Raw genomic sequence first — 21,781 nt, 5'->3', positions numbered from 1 at the left:
AAAGGTTGATCTCCCGAATACACACAGGTTCTCAGTGAAACCTGTGTGTTTTCGGATGAAACAGAAACGGGGCTGTTTCCGGTTATATTGCTTCGCCTGCCTGAGGTAAATTACCGAGGCTAATTGGATATCCCCCTAAGCATGAAAAATATACAGTACTTACAGTATACGTAATTTAATGTATGTGTGCAGATATACATCCGCTCTTTAGTAAATATACCCCATAGGGGTTCCGTAGTCCGGTTTATGTGTTCTCTGTGACATTGGCCCTCATTCCGAGTTGTTCGCTCGTTAGCTACTTTTAGCAGCATTGCACACGCTAGGCCGCCGCCCTCTGGGAGTGTATCTTAGCATAGCAGAATTGCTAACGAAACATTAGCAATTGCTAACGAAAGATTAGCAATCACTGCTTTTATTAGCAGAATTGCTAATGAAAGCAATTTCCTTGCAGTTTCTGAGTAGCTCCAGACCTACTCCTAGATTGCAATCACCTCAGTCCGTTTTGTTCCTGGTTTGACGTCACAAACACGCCCTGCGTTCGGCCAGCCACTCCTCCGTTTCTCCAGCCACTCCTGCGTTTTTACCTGGCACGCCTGCGTTTTTTAGCACACTCCCTGAAAACGGCCAGTTTCTGCCCAGAAACACCCACTTCCTGTCAATCACACTACGATCAGCAGAGCGATTGAAAAGCTTTGTTCGCCCGTGAGTAAAATAGCATAGTTTTGTGTAAAATTGCTTAGCGCGTGCGCCCTGCTGTGCATACGCATGCGCAGAACTGCCAGATTTTAGCCTATTAGCAATTCTGCTAAAAATAGCAGCAAGCGAACAACTCGGAATGAGGGCCATTGCCTGTTATCTTGCTGGAATTAGCCAATAAAAGATGGGCCATAGATGACTTGCCTAGACCACAAGGCACTGCCAATGGACACTGAAGACTGGAAGTAGGTTTTGTGGACAGATGAACCAAAAGTTTAAATCTTTGTTATATCATGCAGGGCTTTTCTATGCTATGGAGTAGGTGAAAGGATGGTTCCTCAGTATGTTGGATCTATATAAGACACCCCATGTTTTTCTATTGAAGGCACTGCAAATTTTGGGCTTAAACCCGATACGCCCTGTTTTATTTAGGCACTGATTAAAAAAGAAAAATAAATACCAATAAAGGTATATAATGATATATGTGTTTTTCAGCAGCAGATACCCAGTGTCTGTGCACACTTACCTGATAAGTGAAAAGGAGCAAACCTAATTAAGGAATGCCCATTTCACATGTAACATGCTGAAGAAACTTTTAGTACTGCGCTGTTCTGAAACCTTGTGCACCAGAGTTGGAAAGAACTTCCTAAATAACTTTTGATTTCCATTATAGAAAGAGTGTCACGAGTACATTCAGCTGTTCTGTCTGCAAAAGGCGGCTACTTAGATGAGTCAACCTTTAAGATTAAAATTAGTCATACAAATTTATTCTATGATTTATCTCCAATGTATTTGTTCTGCGCTTTAATTCTGACTACATTGAGGCAATAAAATGTGTGCATTTGAATAAAACCTGTGAAAAATGAGGGCGTCCCAAAACTTTTCATTGGTAGTGTATGTTACACCAAATTCTGACACTGCCATTTGCATGTCGCAGTTTAAATTGAAATTTGTCAAAGCAGGCAACATTTTTTCACTTTTCAACTGTCCAGTTTTGCCAACCCGGTGCCCACTGTAGCCTCAGATTCCTGTTCTTAGCTAATAGGAGTGGGACTCTACTGTAGATTATACAGGGTGTTCGGAAAGTCACTGTGCACTATTCTTAAAGCAGTGAAAAGAGTGGAGAAGTGAAGCTGTGGAGAAGTTGCCCATGGCAACCAATCAGCATTGAGGTAACATTTCTAATTAGCATATTATAATATTATGCGGAGCAGCTGATTGGTTGCCATAGGCAACTTCTCCACTGCTTCACTTCTCCACTGTTTTCACTGCTTTATGAAAAGACCCCATATTTTGTTCAGAAAGTCACTGTGCACTTAAGTATATAGGTGCTTAGAAACAAATTAAAAGGATCCAAGCCTGTCTTGTTGCTAATGGTGGTCATTTTCAACATTGTTTATAATTATCATTTGAGTTAACAACATGTATTATGTAATGAAACGTGTGTTAATAAATATACATAAGTGTAAAGTGACTTTCCGAACACCCTGTATATATCTGTTTATAATATAAGGCCTGAGTTGGGTGCACGTTGTAATACTGATAGGTATTTCCTTATACACCACCATTGGTCCCACCATCTTTGGAACTTGTCCAGTTTCTCCATCTGGCTATGGCCACCAATGTTTGCGCCTGTGTGTCTATGAATGCAGCCTTTTGCATTATCATGCCCACGACACTACAAGAGCATGCCCACTGAACGGATCATTTTTGCATGCATTTCTAGCCACCTCCCAGTCACCACCGAGGAAAACCCCTCACTTTTCTACAACATTTCTGATACCGTCCGTCTCGACGAAACAGCGACTTGGTGCGCTGTACGAGTTTGCAGAAACCTCTCCACACAGTCAGTTGCAAAAAAAAATCACTTAACTACGTAAACATCTGCAATGTGTGTGGGGTGCATGCAGCTCTGCATCAGGCCCAAGGTACATACATTATGCAATTTAGCATGTCAACGCTAACAATGTACCATAGGTTATGACTATTAAACCAATTAAATGCCTAGTTTCTTAAACACCATCTGTAAGAGGAAGTTTACAATTTGAGGACACTTTAAAAGCCCCTCCCAGATAACAGGTGTATTCACTGCAATCAGTGCAGAAATGCACCAGTAATATCAGTGATACTGCTTTGCCTGACAATGGAGCAATTCAGCAGCGCATTATACACCAACTTTCTCCTGGGAACACTTACCAGCAAAGAACTTTGGCCCTCATTCCGAGTTGTTCGCTCGCAAGCTGCTTTTAGCAGCTTTGCACACGCTAAGCCGCCGCCTACTGGGAGTGAATCTTAGCTTATCAAAATTGCGAACGAAAGATTCGCAATATTGCGAAAAGACTTCTCTGTGCAGTTTCTGAGTAGCTCGAGACTTACTCTTCCAGTGCGATCAGTTCAGTGCTTGTCGTTCCTGGTTTGACGTCACAAACACACCCAGCGTTCGCCTAGACACTCCTCCGTTTCTCCAGCCACTCCCGCGTTTTTCCCAGAAACGGCAGCGTTTTTTCAAACACTCCCATAAAACGGCCAGTTTCCGCCCAGAAACACCCACTTCCTGTCAATCACATTACGATCACCAGAACGAAGAAAAAACCTTGTAATGCCGTGAGTAAAATACCAAACTTCATAGCAAATTTACTTGGAGCAGTCGCAGTGCGAACATTGCGCATGCGCACTAAGCGGAAAATCGCTGCGATGCGAAGAAAATTACCGAGCGAACAACTCAGAATGACCACCTTTGTTTTTATTTGATGGAACAGTCCTACACCCATAGACCGGAGGCACCAAAGGGACTCACGTACCTGAGAAGAAGCTTTACCTCAGCTACAGAGTTCCCTAAGAACACTTTCACAGACTATTATTTTATAATCTCTTTGCATTTAATCAGAAATATTTCCCACTGGAGAACTTCATTTTACATTCTGCTGCTCCGAGACTGTATTTATAAACTGGTATGCTTTGTTCAATGTGCTGTTTCAATAAATTACTGTAACTTGTGGTACACTGGAGATACTTAATTTTTTTTATATAACCCATGTTTGTAATTTATTTATTTTCAGCCAAAGAACTACCGCTTACAGGATGTTTGTTACAGAAGTTAGTTAAATTACTTATGTTCCCCATTGTGCTTGGACTGAACGATAACTGAACCTCTTGACTGCATGCTCCTCTCTCTCTCTCTCTCTCTCTCTCTCTCTCTCTCTCTCTATCTGCAAATACCGGACCGCCACTCCACAACAGTAACAACAGCTTTGCACGGTGCCCTCACAGGTTTCTTGATAAATTCAGCATAGGTGCGGCACTCGGGACTCCATAATGAATAACACAACGCAAGTGTATATCAACGGTTCAATCTATTAAGATTGTCATCAGGATACACAGAAAAATGTATCCTGATGACAATCTTAATACATTGAAAGGATACACACTTGTGTTGTGTTATTCATCATGGAGGAGATAGTGACACTGCATATTATCTTTGAGATATTTTTTTTTATAGATTGTTTATATATAATGTGTGTGTGGTGTGTGTGTGTGTGTGTGTGTGTGTGTGTGCGTGTGTGTATGACAAAAAATTGTTGTCAAAATGGTGCTAGACCTATAGCATGTGATGTATCTTATCTATTCTTAAAAAATGTTCAAGGTGAATTTTACACTTGGACATCTAGAGCAGACATGATTACAGCCAGATTAATATAAGGGCAACCCCCCCCCCCTGCCCCCCCCCCCCAAAAAAAAAAACAACAACAAAAAACCTCACATTGCTGCACCACTCATGTGGGGCCAGTGTGGAATATCGTGACTGGGGTATCTGTGTGGCATAATGTGAAATAAGGATGCTACAATGTGTTTAATACATCTGTGGTGCTGGGAGTATTTACATCACACTTTTTAATAACTTTGCTAGCATTCCTTATTGAGAGTGTGATTGGTTGGGGCCCCCCACAAACCTTAAGGTCCGTATACACTATGGGATACACTCCATGAGTGATATTGCATAGTGTTTCCCCTCCCCTCCCCTCCCGGGTGTCCGACCTGGTGCATACAAACTAAGGGGCAGTACGGATGGTGTAATGTTTAGCATTACTGCCTCACAGTACTGAGGTCATGGGTTTGATTCCCACCATGGCCCTAACTAGCGATACCACAGTCATGGTGCGGCCGGCCAGTACATGCAGTTTTGGACAAAACATCCAAATTGAGCTGCATGCACAGCCAACATCGGGGATCGACGACAATGCGTGGGACCGCACATCGTTCATCATTCGTAACATTCACACTGGGCGATATTACAAACAATATCGCTCAGAAGGGTGAAAATTAGCGATTTTGCTTGTAATAACGCATAGATTGTATGTACCTTTAGTCTGGCCCAGGACATGAAGAGGGAGGGGTTAGTGCTCACTTCCATATTTTAACCCTTACTATTTTAGTTTTATCATGTTTTACAGAAAGAAGGGCAAAATAAGTAAACTCTGCGATGATCACCTGTAAGCTTACTCAGACATACTCAGACATACATTTTATTAGAATTTTCAATATCGATGGACAGTATTGCTTTATTTTCATTATTATCCAATTCCTGACTTCACCCATTTACATAAAGCGACAGCATGAAATATATTATAAATAGCTGAATAGACATACAGAGAAAGAGGTGTGTTGGTAAACAGGAGGTGGGAGTTAGTGACAAGTGAGAGTCTGGGGACCATGTGAGTTAGAAGGCAGGTACATTCAGGGGACAGCTCAGTACGGGAGGGGGAAAGTGAGAAACACAGATGGGAGGAGAGAGGGATAGAAAGAGAGAGAGAGAGACTCACACACACACACACAGCGGGGAGAAGAGGTAGAGAGAGCCAGCGGACAAAATGAAACAATGCATATTAGTGTCTGTGTGAATATTGGTGTAATTAATTAGAGAGGCTGGCTAGCTGTGGAATTGGGACATGATGCCTTAGAAACATCTTCTGGTTTAAATAGGGTGTTAGTAAAAGGCGAGTGTGTCTTGGCTACTACTTTGTAGCATCTTCCCAATGCTGATGCAGCGTCTCGGAAGGATTATTGACAAGGAGAGAGCATCAGGGTGGTGGAAAAATGCCTGTGATGAAAGGTTTGCTTGCTCCGCAGAATACTTTCTTGGACACCATCGCTACAAGATTTGACGGGACCCGTATGTACAAATAAAAAAAATTCTGCTTCTGTGATATATGTCTTACATTTTGTACATGAGATTGTTATGCTAAATATATTTATTGTACGTGTTTATATTACATGTGTATAACCTATGACTATTATTCTGGATCATCCTTTTAGACAACTGTGCTGCATGTTTATCTGGCAACTACAGTATGGTGTTAACAAGTGATGTGTAAATTATGCCTTTTCACAAATTTTGTGTTCACTTACAATTTTTTTTTAACAGGACTTTAAAAAAAAACTTCTGGTGTAGAAAAAAGTTGTAAAAAAATGTGTTTCTTGCGACTTTGCTAGTTGATTCTTAAGAAATACCTAGTGATAGTTTCATATAATTATTTTCTCTCCCTATGTAGGTTTGGTGGAAGTGTGAAAATACACATTACTTTTTAGTGGCCAAATATAGCCCTGCTGGTCAATTGGCATCTGTTTTAACTCATTTTAGTTATTACATGCATAAAATATATAAAAGCTAAATTGTCTTTACTGATTGTTAGTAACAACAGAGGATGTCCAGCATGTTTATATTTATTTTGTTTGTCACTTCACTTATGTAGATAACATACACTGTGGTGGTGCAGGACAATATGAGCAGGTCTTCATATACCAAAAAAAACAACCCATTGCTTATGAAACATAAATAGGTCAGTTATTAACTAAGCAGTATTTGTCTATGAAGCCACTGTTGTGTAGTAGACTTATAGATTGTCATGTATTAAAGTTGAGCGATGTCTGCTCTTCTGTAAATAAAAATTGTCCTAAAATGGAAATCAGGTTGTATACCCAAGGTCAATCTGTACTGGCATTGCCTATCTAGCTGTAGCTATGGTAAGTGAGTATAAAAGACAATGACTTAACTCCTGCAGTGCCACAAGAATCAGCATTATGTCTCAGGTGCTAGGAAACTATTTTGATCATTGCTGAATCTATTGGTTCCATGTTACTAAACCACATAATGCTGAGATAGCAGCAATCAGAATAGATCCAATGGGACACCAGAAACATCTAGCAGAAGATTGCTTTTCTCTCTGTGGAGCTCGAAGGGTTAATAGGGATGGCTGATAGGTGTGAGCAAAGATGGGTCTTTTGTTCTGTGGGATGGGAAAGCCATAGCACGCTGTGTAGCAGATGGCACACTGTATGTTAATAACACACGCATCCTTACCCTGCTTGAAATCTACAGATCTGCATTACAACAGCTGATACCAAGTGACAGAGTTTTACAAATTTCCCATTTAAATCTTCAGGGACTAATTATTTCTAATAGATAAGTCCTCATGCTCAAATCATTTCTTTTATAGGTGGTCCTATGAAATTGGAAAAAAAAGATAACATTTTTATACAGTAGAAGGGAATTGCTCAAATGTATATTCCATTTCTTATAGAAGGGGATGCCATGTGAACACAGTGCATGATATCAGCAGAACATCTCTTGTCTACAAGTTCAGACCTATTAGAGAAACTTAGGTGCATTACTAGTATCTCTAATATGGGATCGGTATGAAATACCTCCAATCAAAATACCGACGGTCGAAATCCCGACAGCAATTGACCAATGGTCAAAATCCCGACAAGGTCAAAATCCCGTTTTGGACAAAATACTGACATTTAAAATACCTACAAGGTCAAAATACCGACATGTAAAATGCCGACAGGTCAAAATACCGACATGCGTTTTTATTGTTTTTGTGTGTGTATGTCGACATAGGCCGACATGGACACCATATAAGTTTACCGCGTCCCCTCGCATGCCTCGCTGCGCTCGCCATGCTTCGGTCACTATTATATTCCCCCTCCAGGTCCACTGGTTTGGTAAAGTATGAACAAGTCGGTTTCAATTAAAAAATCATGAAAAACCCATGTCGGCATTTTCACCTGTCGCATTTGTCGGTATTTTAAATGTCGGTATTTTGTCCATGTCGGTATTTTGACCTTTTCGGGATTTTGATTGGAGGTAAATTGACTGCATCCCCTCTATTATAAATGATTTTCACCAATATTACATTGTACCTTATATTGACAGAACCATTGGAATGCATCCTATGTTTTCTTTTTAATTCCATATACATTTTAACCAATAAAACGGAATCGGCATGATTTACTTGTGGGAGGGATACCGGCTGTCCATATCCCGACAGTGGCATCCCCCTCGCCAGAATGCCGGCAGCGAGGTGAGTGCAAAGAGTCCCCTGCTGGGCTCACTGCGCTCACCACGCTGCGGGCTTGGTGGCTCGCTTTGCTTGCCACAGGATCTATTCCTACTGTATGGGTGTCATGGACAACCACAAGTGGGAATAGTTCTGTTTTGCCAGGATTCTGGCTGGTGGCTTTGTCAGCAGTCAGGATTCCGGCATCGGCATCCTAATCGCCGGGATCCCAACAGCCGGCAAACTGAACACATCCCAATAAAACACCTGACAAGTTTAGCAAGGCAGAGAAGCAAAATATTGTATCCTAATTGATCCTATGTGAAGATATGGATACACACTAGATGATATTTTGAACAATTTGCCCGATTCCGATGGAATGGAATAACAAATCATTCAAATCATCAAGTGTATATGCTCTATTTACATGCCCCTACGATCGTCAGTGATATCTTTTAGTCCGTCTTACATGCAACTCAATCTGAGGATATCGTCAACGACAGCATACTTCCGGATGTGGCCACTGACGATTGCTCTTTCGTTTTTTTTTTTTGCAAGATTGCACAGTGTGTATGCCCTTTGGGGGTAATTCAGAGTTCATCACAGCAGAAAATTTTGTTAGCAGTTGGGCAAAACCATGTGCACTGCAGGGGGGGGTGGGGGGGGGGCAGATATAACATGTGCAGAGAGAGTTAGTTTTGTTTGGGGTGTGTTCAAACTGAAATCTAATTGGCAGTGTAAAAATAAAGCAGCCAGTATTTACCCTGCACAGAAACAAAATGACCCATCCACATTTAACTCTCTCTGCAAATGTTATATCTGCCACACCTGCAGTGCACATGGTTTTGCCCAACTGCTAACAAATTTGATGCTGCGATCAACTCTGAATTACCCCCTTTATCGTTTGTCTGGGGAAATCTTGACGACATTGCATCGTTTGCTGGTCGTCTAGTGCGTACCCAGCTTAAGGTGTTTCTTCTTGAATACACCTTCTTATTGGTAAGGTCATGTTGAGTAGGCATCTCATAAAATGTCATACAAACATTTACAAATGCATCTATCTAACAAGTGTGCCAAATTCAATGTGTGCTGGGGAATCTGTTATAGGTCTCATGCAAAACGACTGTTGCAGAGAAGAGTTAAAGGTGACTCTAGAAATAGTTTATTATGTGCAATGTATAAATGTAAGCATTATTGAATTATTATTGTGGAGCAGGAATGAACCATAAGTGTTTAGCTAAACCAAGGTTCATGATCAGAACAGGTGGTTAGCCAAAATCCGTACTGATACTTTGGATTTAGGGGGACATGTACCAAGCAGTGATAAAAGTGGAGAAGTGAACCAGTGGAGAAGTTGCCCATGGCAACGATAATCAGTACTGACGTAATATTTATCATTTGTATACTATAAAAGTATACAGAGCAGCTGATTGGTTGCCAAGGGCAACTTCTCCACTGGCTCACTTCTCCACTCTTATCACTGCTTAGTACATGTCCGTCCCCCTTAGTGAGAAGCTGGATAACAGCAGATTGGTCAGAGTAGAGGGATCCCCCTTTGCCCTGGGTTGCTGCCTCATCTGCTGGTAATACTATCCACCACTAGGTCCATGCCTGATCTCTGCCTTTTTGGTGAACATGTCAAAATCAAGTAGTTCTGCATTAGCTTAAGAGGATCTGCTATCACTGAGTAAACTGGAAAAGCTCCCCATTATGCATACTCTCTTACATTTTGTTTTTGGAATTAAAAGCTGGCCAGAATAAATGTTAACTTCAATCTCTGGTGACTTTACCTGCCCTGCAAATATTTGCAAAGTATATATGTGGGTTGGACATAAAATTACTGCGGTCGGGATGCTGGTGGTCACATGACTCACCGCGGCATCCTGACAGTGAGAATTCCGACACCGGGTGGGGGTAAGTATCTTACCCCTCTCCTCTACCCTAACCCTCCAGGGCATCGGTCACATGACCGCCGGCATCCCGCCAAACGCATCCCATTTATTTTTGTGTATATTCTTGTAGGGGAGGTAGTTACGTGACCGGCGGTCAGGAGACTGCCAGTCACAATACCAACGCCAGAATCCCGCCCCCTGACAGTCTCGACAGTTGGCATGCCGACTGACAGGGACTATTCCCACTCTTGGGTGTCCATGACATCCACAGAGTGGGAATAAAACCTGTGGTGAATACAGCTTGCCACCAAGTCCGCAGCATGGCGAGCGCAGCGATCCCCAAAGGGGCTTCGTTACGCTCGCCCCCCACCGTCATCTCAAAGCTGGGATCCTGACGTCGGTATGGTGACCGCCGATCATGCATACCCAACCCAAAAATATGTGTTTTAAAAACAGAAAAATACAGTCTCTGCTTCATGAATATTTCCTACACAAGGGTCATTTCAGGACACAGCAGAAAAGGCATTTGTCCCGAATGATCATTTAAATCCAAAATATTTTGTAATTAGCATATTAGTATTAAAATATTTTACAACTGCCAATTCTTCAGGAAAATTAAATAATTTTAGACCTCATTGGATGCAAATTTCAGAGCATATGGGTCACACAAATGGTGGTGTTGTGGTTAATTGATGGCTTCAGCCAGAGAGTGTCTACAGTTATCATCCTACTGTGCTGCCACCCCTAATGACAGTGTTGCCTGAAAATGGCAAAGCATCATGTGACATCTACCAGCATATATTCTGCGAATCTGCACACCACTAAGTTTTGTATGGCAGTACATATGTGAAAATTAATATTTCTGCTGCGGGGTACACTGGGTTCCACAGGGAATGACACTGGGGTGTGTAGAGTAGGATCTTGATCCGAGGCATCAACAGGCTCAAAGCTTTAACCTTCTTCCCAGAATGCATAGCGCCGCCTCCTCTATAACCCCGCCTCCGTGCACAGGAACTCAGTTTTGTAGTTGGTGCCATACAGGGGTGCTCTGAGAAGAAGCTTTTTAAGAAAAATGAAGACTTCAGGGGCTGCAGCAGAGGCACTGTCTGTGTTAGATGTCAGTCAGACATCTTCTGCTGCAGCTCCATCACCTCCCCCAGCGGCGCTGTACACTCTTGCGCCCTGGTTGCCGGGTACCTACAGCGGAGGCTCCGGTTTCTTCCTGTTAGTCACACACACACCGCCGCTGTTCTCCTGGATCGCGTGGCCGCACTTCAGGGAGGAGGTCAGTGGGTCCCCTCTGCGGGACCCGCTTTAAATCGTGATCCCGCACGGCCATTGGGAAGCGGGCCGCGCGAGCTGGCGTGGACACTGTGGCCACCAGGGCCCACCAGGGCAAGAGTACAGGTCGGTTTCTCCTAAAAAACGTTTATTCTAAGCCCATAGTACCCGGTGGTGAAGTCCAGCAGGGGGATAAAGCTTTGACCTGTAGCCCCCAGCCCCAGGGCGCCATTTAAAGTAAATTTAGAGTAAATGCTCCCGCCCTGGAACTGCATATCTCTCTCTCCCTCACTCCCTGTCAGCGTTTGGGCGCCATTAGGACAAGCTTAGCTGATTCTGGGACTGCTTGGGCAAATCCTCCTCTGTAAAGCCGCCTGCATGTTAGCGCTGTGCATTTTACATGACACTTTAGTATTCTACATGTCTGCTGACAGTGTTAGTTAAGAAAGAGTGCATTTAGTCAGGGCTGTATAGTACAAGTACCCTGTGATATACATCCAGTCTTTACTGCGCATTGTTATATCTATTGACTGTATAGCTATATTTACTCTGTATTGCTAGTCCAGTGCAGTTTTATTGCATGTCATAATTTCGGCATTGTAAACTGTGACTAAGTGTGTGTGCATATAGCTGCTGTGTGACCTCCATTTCGTGTCTCTCACTCAGATTGCTATCCCTATATTCTATAACCTGAGGTGGCTAAGTACGTCAGGTTTATTCTATGATATAGGTGTTTCACAAGATATACTTTTTGGGTATTTTTTCTGTGAATTTCAGTCACATATACCTCTTGAATTCCCTGTTTGTGCTAATACACTGCACAGGGGGTTCTTGTCAGGTACATTGCTGCTGATATTGTACTGGGTCGCCTTGTATTGAGCTTTCAGATATGTCAGCTACAAGGAGCGACGGGGCTGGGGCTGATCCCACATTTCGTGGTGGTGACGCTGCAGACACATTTGAGGAAAACATAGCAGCTGAGGGTTCTGGTTCCGGGGGTTCCCTACCCTCCAGTGGGACAGTTGCAACGGGGGTTCACAATGACCCACCTTGGGCAACTTTCTCCATGCTTTTGAATACACTAGTAACTAGACTTGTGCCCCCTATGGGACCTCCTGTGCCGGTAAAACCGCCTATGGTCCCTGCCGTTAACCAGCCATAAGTAGATCAGCTGTCCGCTCAGTTACAGCAATTTAACCAATCATTGACTACAAAGAAGTCTAACCCTCGCCCGCCTAAGACCAAGAGGTCCTCTAAGCGGGCCATTTCTTCCTCACAATCCACCTGAGCCTGATGTTGCCCCTAAGAAACCGGACAGGTTTAAACGTCAAAAAGTGGTTAAACAGGTTTTACCTCATTCTGACCATCTAGTTGACATACGTCAGGAATCATGGGAAAATCCAGGAAAGAAATTTACGCCTCATAAGAAGTTGCTGGCTCGCTACCCCCTTGCGGCGGAGATAAGTAAAAATTGGGAGACATCACCGCCAGTGGATTCGCAAGTGGTGCGGCTGGTGGTATCCTCACCTCTGCCGGTCACTACCGTCACCTCACTCAAAACCGACGGATAAGCGTGTGGAGGGTTGTTTAAAGGCGATTTACATCCTAACTGGTGCTGTGCATAGGCCCACCACTGCAGCGACATGGGCTGCAGAGGCTGTTGAAGCGTGGGCTCAGGAGCTGGAGGCGGAGCTGCCTTCCAACGCTTCTGATCATGCCAGACAATGTCTGTCGTATATTGTCACAGCTTCTCATTACATTAAGGAGGCGGCTTCTGATGCCGGTATTCTGCCGGCCAAGGCTTCTACTACTTCCATATTGGCTCGCAAGATTCTCTGGTTGCGGTCCTGGTCTGTGGATCTGGAATCTACGAAAACCCTGAAGGTACTCCCTTTTAAGGGAGACATTCTTTTCGGAGAAGACCTCAACAAGATAGTGGCTGACTTAGCTTCAGCTAAAACAGCATGTCTGCCTAGTACTGCTCCTTCGGTGCCGAAGGCTAAGAGTACTTCCTTTCGCTCCTTTCGTACTTCAGGGAAAGCAAAATGTCAGGCGTACCCGAAACAGGTTCACACTTCCAAGCCCAATAAGCCCAAACCCAAAAGTGCCTGGGCTGCCAGTCAGCCTGCTTCCAAAACTGACAAGCGTGCCGCATGACGGGGCGGGCCTCCCTCTGAAGGGATCCCAGGGTGGGGGGCCGACTTCTAGGGTATACCCAGGAATGGTTGAAGACCACTTCCGATGCCTGGGTACGGGAAGTCGTCACTCGAGGTTACGCCATATACTTCAAAAATTGTCCCCCTCATCGATTTTGCCTGACAGACATCCCTACGGATAAGGTGAAGGCAAAAACTCTTTATTCGGTGGTACAGTCCCTCCTAGACACAGGAGTGGTAGTACAGGTGCCTCTGGCTCAGAGAGGCAAAGGGTACTATTCATCGCTGTTCCTAGTCCCGAAACCGAATAGGTCTTCCTGGCCCATTCTCAACCTCAACTCCTTGAACAAATTTGTGAGGGTCTCCAAGTTTCGTATGGAAACTCTTCGCTCTATTGTTCTGGCCTTGGAGCCTGGGGACTATATGGTCTCCCTGGACATACAGGATGCTTACCTGCACATACCTATTGCAATGCCGCATCGGCAGTACCAATTTCGGGAGTTGCCTTTTGGTTTGACCACGGCTCCGAAAGTCTTCACCAAGGTCATGGTGGCAATGACGACTATACTCCGCCGTCGAGGCAGGGCCGAAACTAGGATCTTCGGCACCCGGGGCAAGGCAGCAATTTGGCGCCCCCGACTCATTCCCCCATGTGTGACACACACATTATATATATATATATAAACCTACATAAGGGCAAAGGGCTGGTAGCTGCCGCACAGCTTCTTAAGAGAGGAAGGGGGGGGGGGGGGGGGCTAGCTGGCCATTTATTTGGGCTACGGATAGAGAAAAAAAGAGGAGATAACCCATATATTGATAAATATACGTAAAATTACACATCTGTACACATACATACTGTTCCATACGTGGACACATACACACACGCATGCATTCACTCACATATAGTCACACACCTGTATACATAGTCACACATGTATACATACAAGCACACATATATGTACACACACATACTCATGTACAGTCACACACATATATAGTAGTCACACACACACATACAGTGCCCCTTCCCTTTGTCACACTCACTGTTTAGGGTCTTCTGCTGCTACACAGTGAGCTTCTGTCTTCCATGCTGCTTACTGGACTGGCACTGTGTACAGTGCCGTGTAGCCCCGCCCCCTTTCGGCTAAATCTTCTTATTCAGCTCAGCACTGCTGTGACTATGAAAGGCAACTGGGGGGAGGCTGGGGAGTTAGCTTGTTCCCTGTGTCCCCTCTATCTGGCTCTGCCGGGGCGGGCGACTGCATAGAAGAAAGTGAAAGTAAACTACAGCTCCCGCAGCAAGGGCTGCTGGGAGCTGTAGTTTATTTTCACTTTAATCACAGCAATGCTTTGTGCTTGGCTTGTTAGGCAGACGCAGCAGCTAGTAGAGTCTGGAGCACAAGCTCCAGACTCTACTAGCTGCTGCGGCTCCATAACGAGCTGTAATGGACGATGCAGATAAGGAGGGGTGTTTGCGGAATTAAACTGATCATGATGGCGCCCCCTCCAATCCGGCGCCCAGGTCACATGCCCCCCTAGCCCCCCCCCTAGTTGCGGCCCTGGTCGAGGGATCAGGATCCTGCTGTATCTGGAAGACTTGTTGATCCTGGCGAATTCCCCAGAAATTCTCCTACGCCATCTGGATTTGACTACCCAGTTTCTGCAAACCCACGGGTGGCTCATCAACTGGAAAAAGTCTTCCCTGGTCCCTGCTCAGAGCATGGTGCACCTGGGGCATTGTTGGACATTCACAACCAGCGGTTGTTCTTGTCTCAGGAAAAGGTCCTGAAATTTCAGGACAGGATTCAATACTTCCTATCTCGGCCGCTAGTGTTGATACATTCAGCAATGCAAGTGCTAGGTCTCGTGGTGTCGGCTTTCGACATGGTGGAGTACGCTCAATTCCACTCCCGCCCTCTGCAAAAGCTGATTCTTGCCAAATGGGACGGCCTGCCTCACCGGATCAGGTCTCAAATGATCTCCTTGTCTCCGGAGGTCCATCTGTCACTGAGCTGGTGGCTTCAGGACCAACGATTGAGCAGGGGTCGTCCCTTCTGGATCTCCAACTGGGTCCTTCTGACGACGGATGCCAGTCTGAGAGGTTGGGGCGCGGTGTTGGAGCAACACTCCCTTCAGGGTCGTGGACCAAGGAGGAATCTCTCTTCCCTATAAACATTCTGGAACTGCAGGCGGTGTTCAATGCTCTGAACCTGGCCCAGCATTTAATACAGAACAGACCTGTTCAAGTACAGTCTGACAATGCCACCACAGTGGCGTACATAAATCATCAAGGCGGCATTCGAAGCCGCATGGCAATGAGGGAAGTATCAAGAATTCTTCAGTGGGCAGAGAGCCATCTGCCAGCCGTATAGGCAGTGTTTATTCCGGGGGTCCTAAACTGGGAAGCGGTTTTCCTCAGTCGTCAGGACATACATGCCAGAGAGTGGAACCTCCATCCAGAAGTGTTTCAACTCCTCGTGGACAAGTGGGGCCTTCCAGATGTGGACCTGATGGCGTCTCGACACAATGACAAGGTTCCGGTCTTCGGAGCAAGGACAAGGGATCCTCAAGCAGCATTCGTGGATGCGCTGGCGAGTCCATGGAACTTTTGGCTGCCGTTTGTGTTCCCTCCGGTGTCACTCCTGCCCAGAGTAATAAGGAAGTTCAAGGAAGAAGGAGGAATCCTACTTCTGATCGATCCCGCGTGGCCCAGACGGCATTGGTTCTCAGACCTTCAGGGTCTCTCAATAGAGCGTCCTCTTCTACTTTCACTTGGATTTGGTACGTGCTCTCCGCATCTACGTGAAGAGGACAGCTCCTATCAGGAAGTCTGATTCTCTCTTTGTACTGTTTGTTTTCACAAACGTGGCTGGCCTGCTCACAAGCAGACACTGGCCAGATGGATTAGAATGGTGATTGCACATGCTTATGTACAGGCTGGTCGTCCAGCTCCTGCTACTATAAAGGCCCATTCTACTCAGTCTGTTGGACCTTCTTGGGCGGCCCGCCGTAGTGCGAACCTTGAACAATTGTGCAAGGCGGCTACGTGGTCCTCCGTGAACACATTCATAAGGTTCTATGCCTTCGACACAGCCGCCTCCCAGGATGCTTCCTTTGGACGCCGGGTTCTTGTGCTCGCTACAGTGAGTCCCCTCCCATAAGGAACTGCTTTAGGACATCCCCAGTGTCATTCCCTGTGGAGCCCAGTGTACCCCGCAGCAGAAAACTAGATTTATGGTAAGAACTTACCGTTGTTAAACCTCTTTCTGCGAGGTACACTGGGCTCCACAGGGCACCCACCCTGACGCACGTAACTTCTTTGGGTTGGTATGGCATTAGCCGCTGACACTTTCTTCTGTCGTGATGCTTCCTTTGGACGCATGGTGCTTGTGCCCGCTACAGTGCGTCCCCTCCCATAAGGAACTGCTGTAGGACATCCCCTATGTCTATCCTTGTGGAGCCCAGTGTACCCCGCAGCAGAAAATTAGTTTTATGGTAAGAACTTACCTTTGTTAAAACTCTTTCTGCGAGGTACACTGGGCTCCACAAGGCGCCCACCCTGACGCACTTAGCTTCTTTGGGTTGGTATGGCATTAGCCGCTGACACTTTCTCCTGTCGTGAGAATGTGGTGTATGTGGCTACTAACAGTTGTCATCTCTTTTGCCTGCTACTTGATTGGACTGGTTAACAAAAACTGAGCTCCTGTGCACGGAGGCGGGCTTATAGAGGAGGCGGCGCTAGGCATTCTGGGAAGAAGGTCAAAGCTTTGAGCCTGTTGGTGCCTCAGATCAAGATCCTACTCTACACCTCAGTGTCATTCCCTATGGAGCCCAGTGTACCTCGCAGAAAGAGATTTAACAACGGTAAGTTCTTACCATAAAACTCGTTATTCTGCATTATGTACAAAGGGAAAATAAGTGCTGGATGAGTTGACAGGGTGACCACAGCTAATGATTATCTTTTAACCTCACCCATAATTATTAGTACTTTGACCTCTTATTTTATTTCTAATGCTTAACTAAAATATCCCTGATTACCATTATAGATTCATAATATACCCTTTTCTGCCTTAATCGCGCATAAATGCAGCTTTTATATTTATTACTGCAACAATTAAATGTGATTGCTGGAGCAGCCATTTAGCTTGGCCTGTGATCTGGTAAACAATTGTATGAGAAATTATTTAAAAGGGAATAGAGGGAATTGGAAAGGTTCTTCTTGTATTATAATTCCCCCCCCCCCCTGTTTTTTTATCAGAGGGTAAGGAGTTCACACGTACCCCAAAGTTTCAAAAAGAAGAGGACAGAACATAAACTGCATGACGGACATGCCTGTGACTATGCAGTTGAATTGACAGGTCATATAGTAGATAGTGATGTGCACCGGAAATTTTTCGGGTTTTGTGTTTTGGTTTTGGGTTCGGTTCCGCGGCCGTGTTTTGGGTTCGACCGCGTTTTGGCAAAACCTCACCGAATTTTTTTTGTCGGATTCGGGTGTGTTTTGGATTCGGGTGTTTTTTTCAAAAAACCCTAAAAAACAGCTTAAATCATAGAATTTGGGGGTCATTTTGATCCCAAAGTATTATTAACCTCAAAAACCATAATTTACACTCATTTTCAGTCTATTCTGAATACCTCACACCTCACAATATTATTTTTAGTCCTAAAATTTGCAAGCTAAGCGACCCTAGTGGCCGACACAAACACCGGGCCCATCTAGGAGTGGCACTGCAGTGTCACGCAGGATGTCCCTTCCAAAAAACCCTCCCCAAACAGCACATGACGCAAAGAAAAAAAGAGGCGCAATGAGGTAGCTGTGTGAGTAAGATAAGCGACCCTAGTGGCCGACACAAACACCGGGCCCATCTAGGAGTGGCACTGCAGTGTCACGCAGGATGTCCCTTCCAAAAAACCCTCCCCAAACAGCACATGACGCAAAGAAAAAAAGAGGCGCAATGAGGTAGCTGTGTGAGTAAGATAAGCGACCCTAGTGGCCGACACAAACACCGGGCCCATCTAGGAGTGGCACTGCAGTGTCACGCAGGATGTCCCTTCCAAAAAACCCTCCCCAAACAGCACATGACGCAAAGAAAAAAAGAGGCGCAATGAGGTAGCTGTGTGAGTAAGATAAGCGACCCTAGTGGCCGACACAAACACCGGGCCCATCTAGGAGTGGCACTGCAGTGTCACGCAGGATGTCCCTTCCAAAAAACCCTCCCCAAACAGCACATGACGCAAAGAAAAAAAGAGGCGCAATGAGGTAGCTGTGTGAGTAAGATAAGCGACCCTAGTGGCCGACACAAACACCGGGCCCATCTAGGAGTGGCACTGCAGTGTCACGCAGGATGGCCCTTCCAAAAAACATTCCACAAACAGCACATGACGCAAAGAAAAATTAAAGAAAAAAGAGGTGCAAGTTGGAATTGTCCTTGGGCCCTCCCACCCACCCTTATGTTGTATAAACAGGACATGCACACTTTAACCAACCCATCATTTCAGTGACAGGGTCTGCCACACGACTGTGACTGAAATGACGGGTTGGTTTGGACCCCCACCAAAAAAGAAGCAATTAATCTCTCCTTGCACAAACTGGCTCTACAGAGGCAAGATGTCCACCTCATCATCATCCTCCGATATATCACCGTGTACATCCCCCTCCTCGCAGATTATCAATTCGTCCCCACTGGAATCCACCATCTCAGCTCCCTGTGTACTTTGTGGAGGCAATTGCTGCTGGTCAATGTCTCCACGGAGGAATTGATTATAATTCATTTTAATGAACATCATCTTCTCCACATTTTCTGGATGTAACCTCGTACGCCGATTGCTGACAAGGTGAGCGGCGGCACTAAACACTCTTTCGGAGTACACACTTGTGGGAGGGCAACTTAGGTAGAATAAAGCCAGTTTGTGCAAGGGCCTCCAAATTGCCTCTTTTTCCTGCCAGTATAAGTACGGACTGTGTGACGTGCCTACTTGGATGCGGTCACTCATATAATCCTCCACCATTCTTTCAATGGTGAGAGAATCATATGCAGTGACAGTAGACGACATGTCCGTAATCGTTGTCAGGTCCTTCAGTCCGGACCAGATGTCAGCATCAGCAGTCACTCCAGACTGCCCTGCATCACCGCCAGCGGGTGGGCTCGGAATTCTGAGCCTTTTCCTCGCACCCCCAGTTGCGGGAGAATGTGAAGGAGGAGATGTTGACAGGTCGCGTTCCGCTTGACTTGACAATTTTCTCACCAGCAGGTCTTTCAACCCCAGCAGACTTGTGTCTGCCGGAAAGAGAGATCCAAGGTAGGCTTTAAATCTAGGATCGAGCACGGTGGCCAAAATGTAGTGCTCTGATTTCAACAGATTGACCACCCGTGAATCCTTGTTAAGCGAATTAAGGGCTCCATCCACAAGTCCCACATGCCTAGCGGAATCGCTCCGTGTTAGCTCCTCCTTCAATGTCTCCAGCTTCTTCTGCAAAAGCCTGATGAGGGGAATGACCTGACTCAGGCTGGCAGTGTCTGAACTGACTTCACGTGTGGCAAGTTCAAAGGGCATCAGAACCTTGCACAACGTTGAAATCATTCTCCACTGCACTTGAGACAGGTGCATTCCACCTCCTATATCGTGCTCAATTGTATAGTCTTGAATGGCCTTTTGCTGCTCCTCCAACCTCTGAAGCATATAGAGGGTTGAATTCCACCTCGTTACCACTTCTTGCTTCAGATGATGGAAGGGCAGGTTCAGTAGTTTTTGGTGGTGCTCCAGTCTTCTGTACGTGGTGCCTGTACGCCGAAAGTGTCCCGCAATTCTTCTGGCCACCGACAGCATCTCTTGCACGCCCCTGTCGTTTTTTTAAAAATTCTGCACCACCAAATTCAAGGTATGTGCAAAACATGGGACGTGCTGGAATTTGCCCATATTTAATGCACACACAATATTGCTGGCGTTGTCCGATGCCACAAATCCACAGGAGAGTCCAATTGGGGTAAGCCATTCCGTGATGATCTTCCTCAGTTGCCGTAAGAGGTTTTCAGCTGTGTGCGTATTCTGGAAAGCGGTGATACAGAGCGTAGCCTGCCTAGGAAAGAGTTGGCGTTTGCGAGATGCTGCTACTGGTGCCGCCGCTGCTGTTCTTGCGGCGGGAGTCCATACATCTACCCAGTGGGCTGTCACAGTCATATAGTCCTGACCCTGCCCTGCTCCACGTGTCCACATGTCCGTGGTTAAGTGGACATTGGGTACAGCTGCATTTTTTAGGACACTGGTGAGTCTTTTTCTGAGGTCTGTGTACATTTTCGGTATCGCCTGCCTAGAGAAGTGGAACCTAGAGGGTATTTGGTAACGGGGGCACACTACCTCAAGAAATTGTCTAGTTCCCTGTGAACTAACGGCGGATACCGGACGCACGTCTAACACCAACATAGTTGTCAAGGCCTCAGTTATCCGCTTTGCAGCAGGATGACTGCTGTGATATTTCATCTTCCTCGCAAAGGACTGTTGGACAGTCAATTGCTTACTGGAAGTAGTACAAGTGGTCTTCCGACTTCCCCTCTGGGATGACCATCGACTCCCAGCAGCAACAACAGCAGCGCCAGCAGCAGTAGGCGTTACACGCAAGGATGCATCGGAGGAATCCCAGGCAGGAGAGGACTCGTCAGAATTGCCAGTGACATGGCCTGCAGGACTATTGGCATTCCTGGGGAAGGAGGAAATTGACACTGAGGGAGTTGGTGGGGTGGTTTGCGTGAGCTTGGTTACAAGAGGAAGGGATTTACTGGTCAGTGGACTGCTTCCGCTGTCACCCAAAGTTTTTGAACTTGTCACTGACTTATTATGAATGCGCTGCAGGTGACGTATAAGGGAGGATGTTCCGAGGTGGTTAACGTCCTTACCCCTACTTATTACAGCTTGACAAAGGCAACACACGGCTTGACACCTGTTGTCCGCATTTCTGTTGAAATACCTCCACACTGAAGAGCTGATTTTTTTGGTATTTTCACCAGGCATGTCAACGGCCATATTCCTCCCATGGACAACAGGTGTCTCCCCAGGTGCCTGACTTAAACAAACCACCTCACCATCAGAATCCTCCTGGTCAATTTCCTCCCCAGCGCCAGCAACACCCATATCCTCCTCATCCTGGTGTACTTCAACACTGACATCTTCAATCTGACTATCAGGAACTGGACTGCGGGTGCTCCTTCCAGCACTTGCAGGGGGCGTGCAAATGGTGGAAGGCGCATGCTCTTCACGTCCAGTGTTGGGAAGGTCAGGCATCGCAACCGACACAATTGGACTCTCCTTGTGGATTTGGGATTTCGAAGAACGCACAGTTCTTTGCTGTGCTTTTGCCAGCTTGAGTCTTTTCAGTTTTCTAGCGAGAGGCTGAGTGCTTCCATCCTCATGTGAAGCTGAA

The 21,781-nt window shown here is 45.7% G+C and overlaps 1 protein-coding gene across 1 annotated transcript in view; it reads left to right on the top strand.

Annotated features, from left to right (window-relative positions):
• Positions 1–5,540: 5,540 nt before the first annotated feature.
• KCNH4 (potassium voltage-gated channel subfamily H member 4) overlaps positions 5,541–21,781 on the top strand; it is a 385,378-nt gene continuing 369,137 nt past the window's right edge. Inside the window, exon 1 of the mRNA XM_063959424.1 lies at positions 5,541–5,866. Coding sequence (XP_063815494.1) covers positions 5,791–5,866 — 76 coding nt within the window. The 5' untranslated portion in view covers positions 5,541–5,790. The remainder of the gene's footprint in view (positions 5,867–21,781) is intronic.

Source organism: Pseudophryne corroboree, chromosome 3, assembly GCF_028390025.1.
Source record: "Pseudophryne corroboree isolate aPseCor3 chromosome 3, aPseCor3.hap2, whole genome shotgun sequence".
Lineage (NCBI taxonomy): Eukaryota > Metazoa > Chordata > Amphibia > Anura > Myobatrachidae > Pseudophryne > Pseudophryne corroboree.
This window is presented reverse-complemented; position numbering and strand designations above follow the sequence as displayed.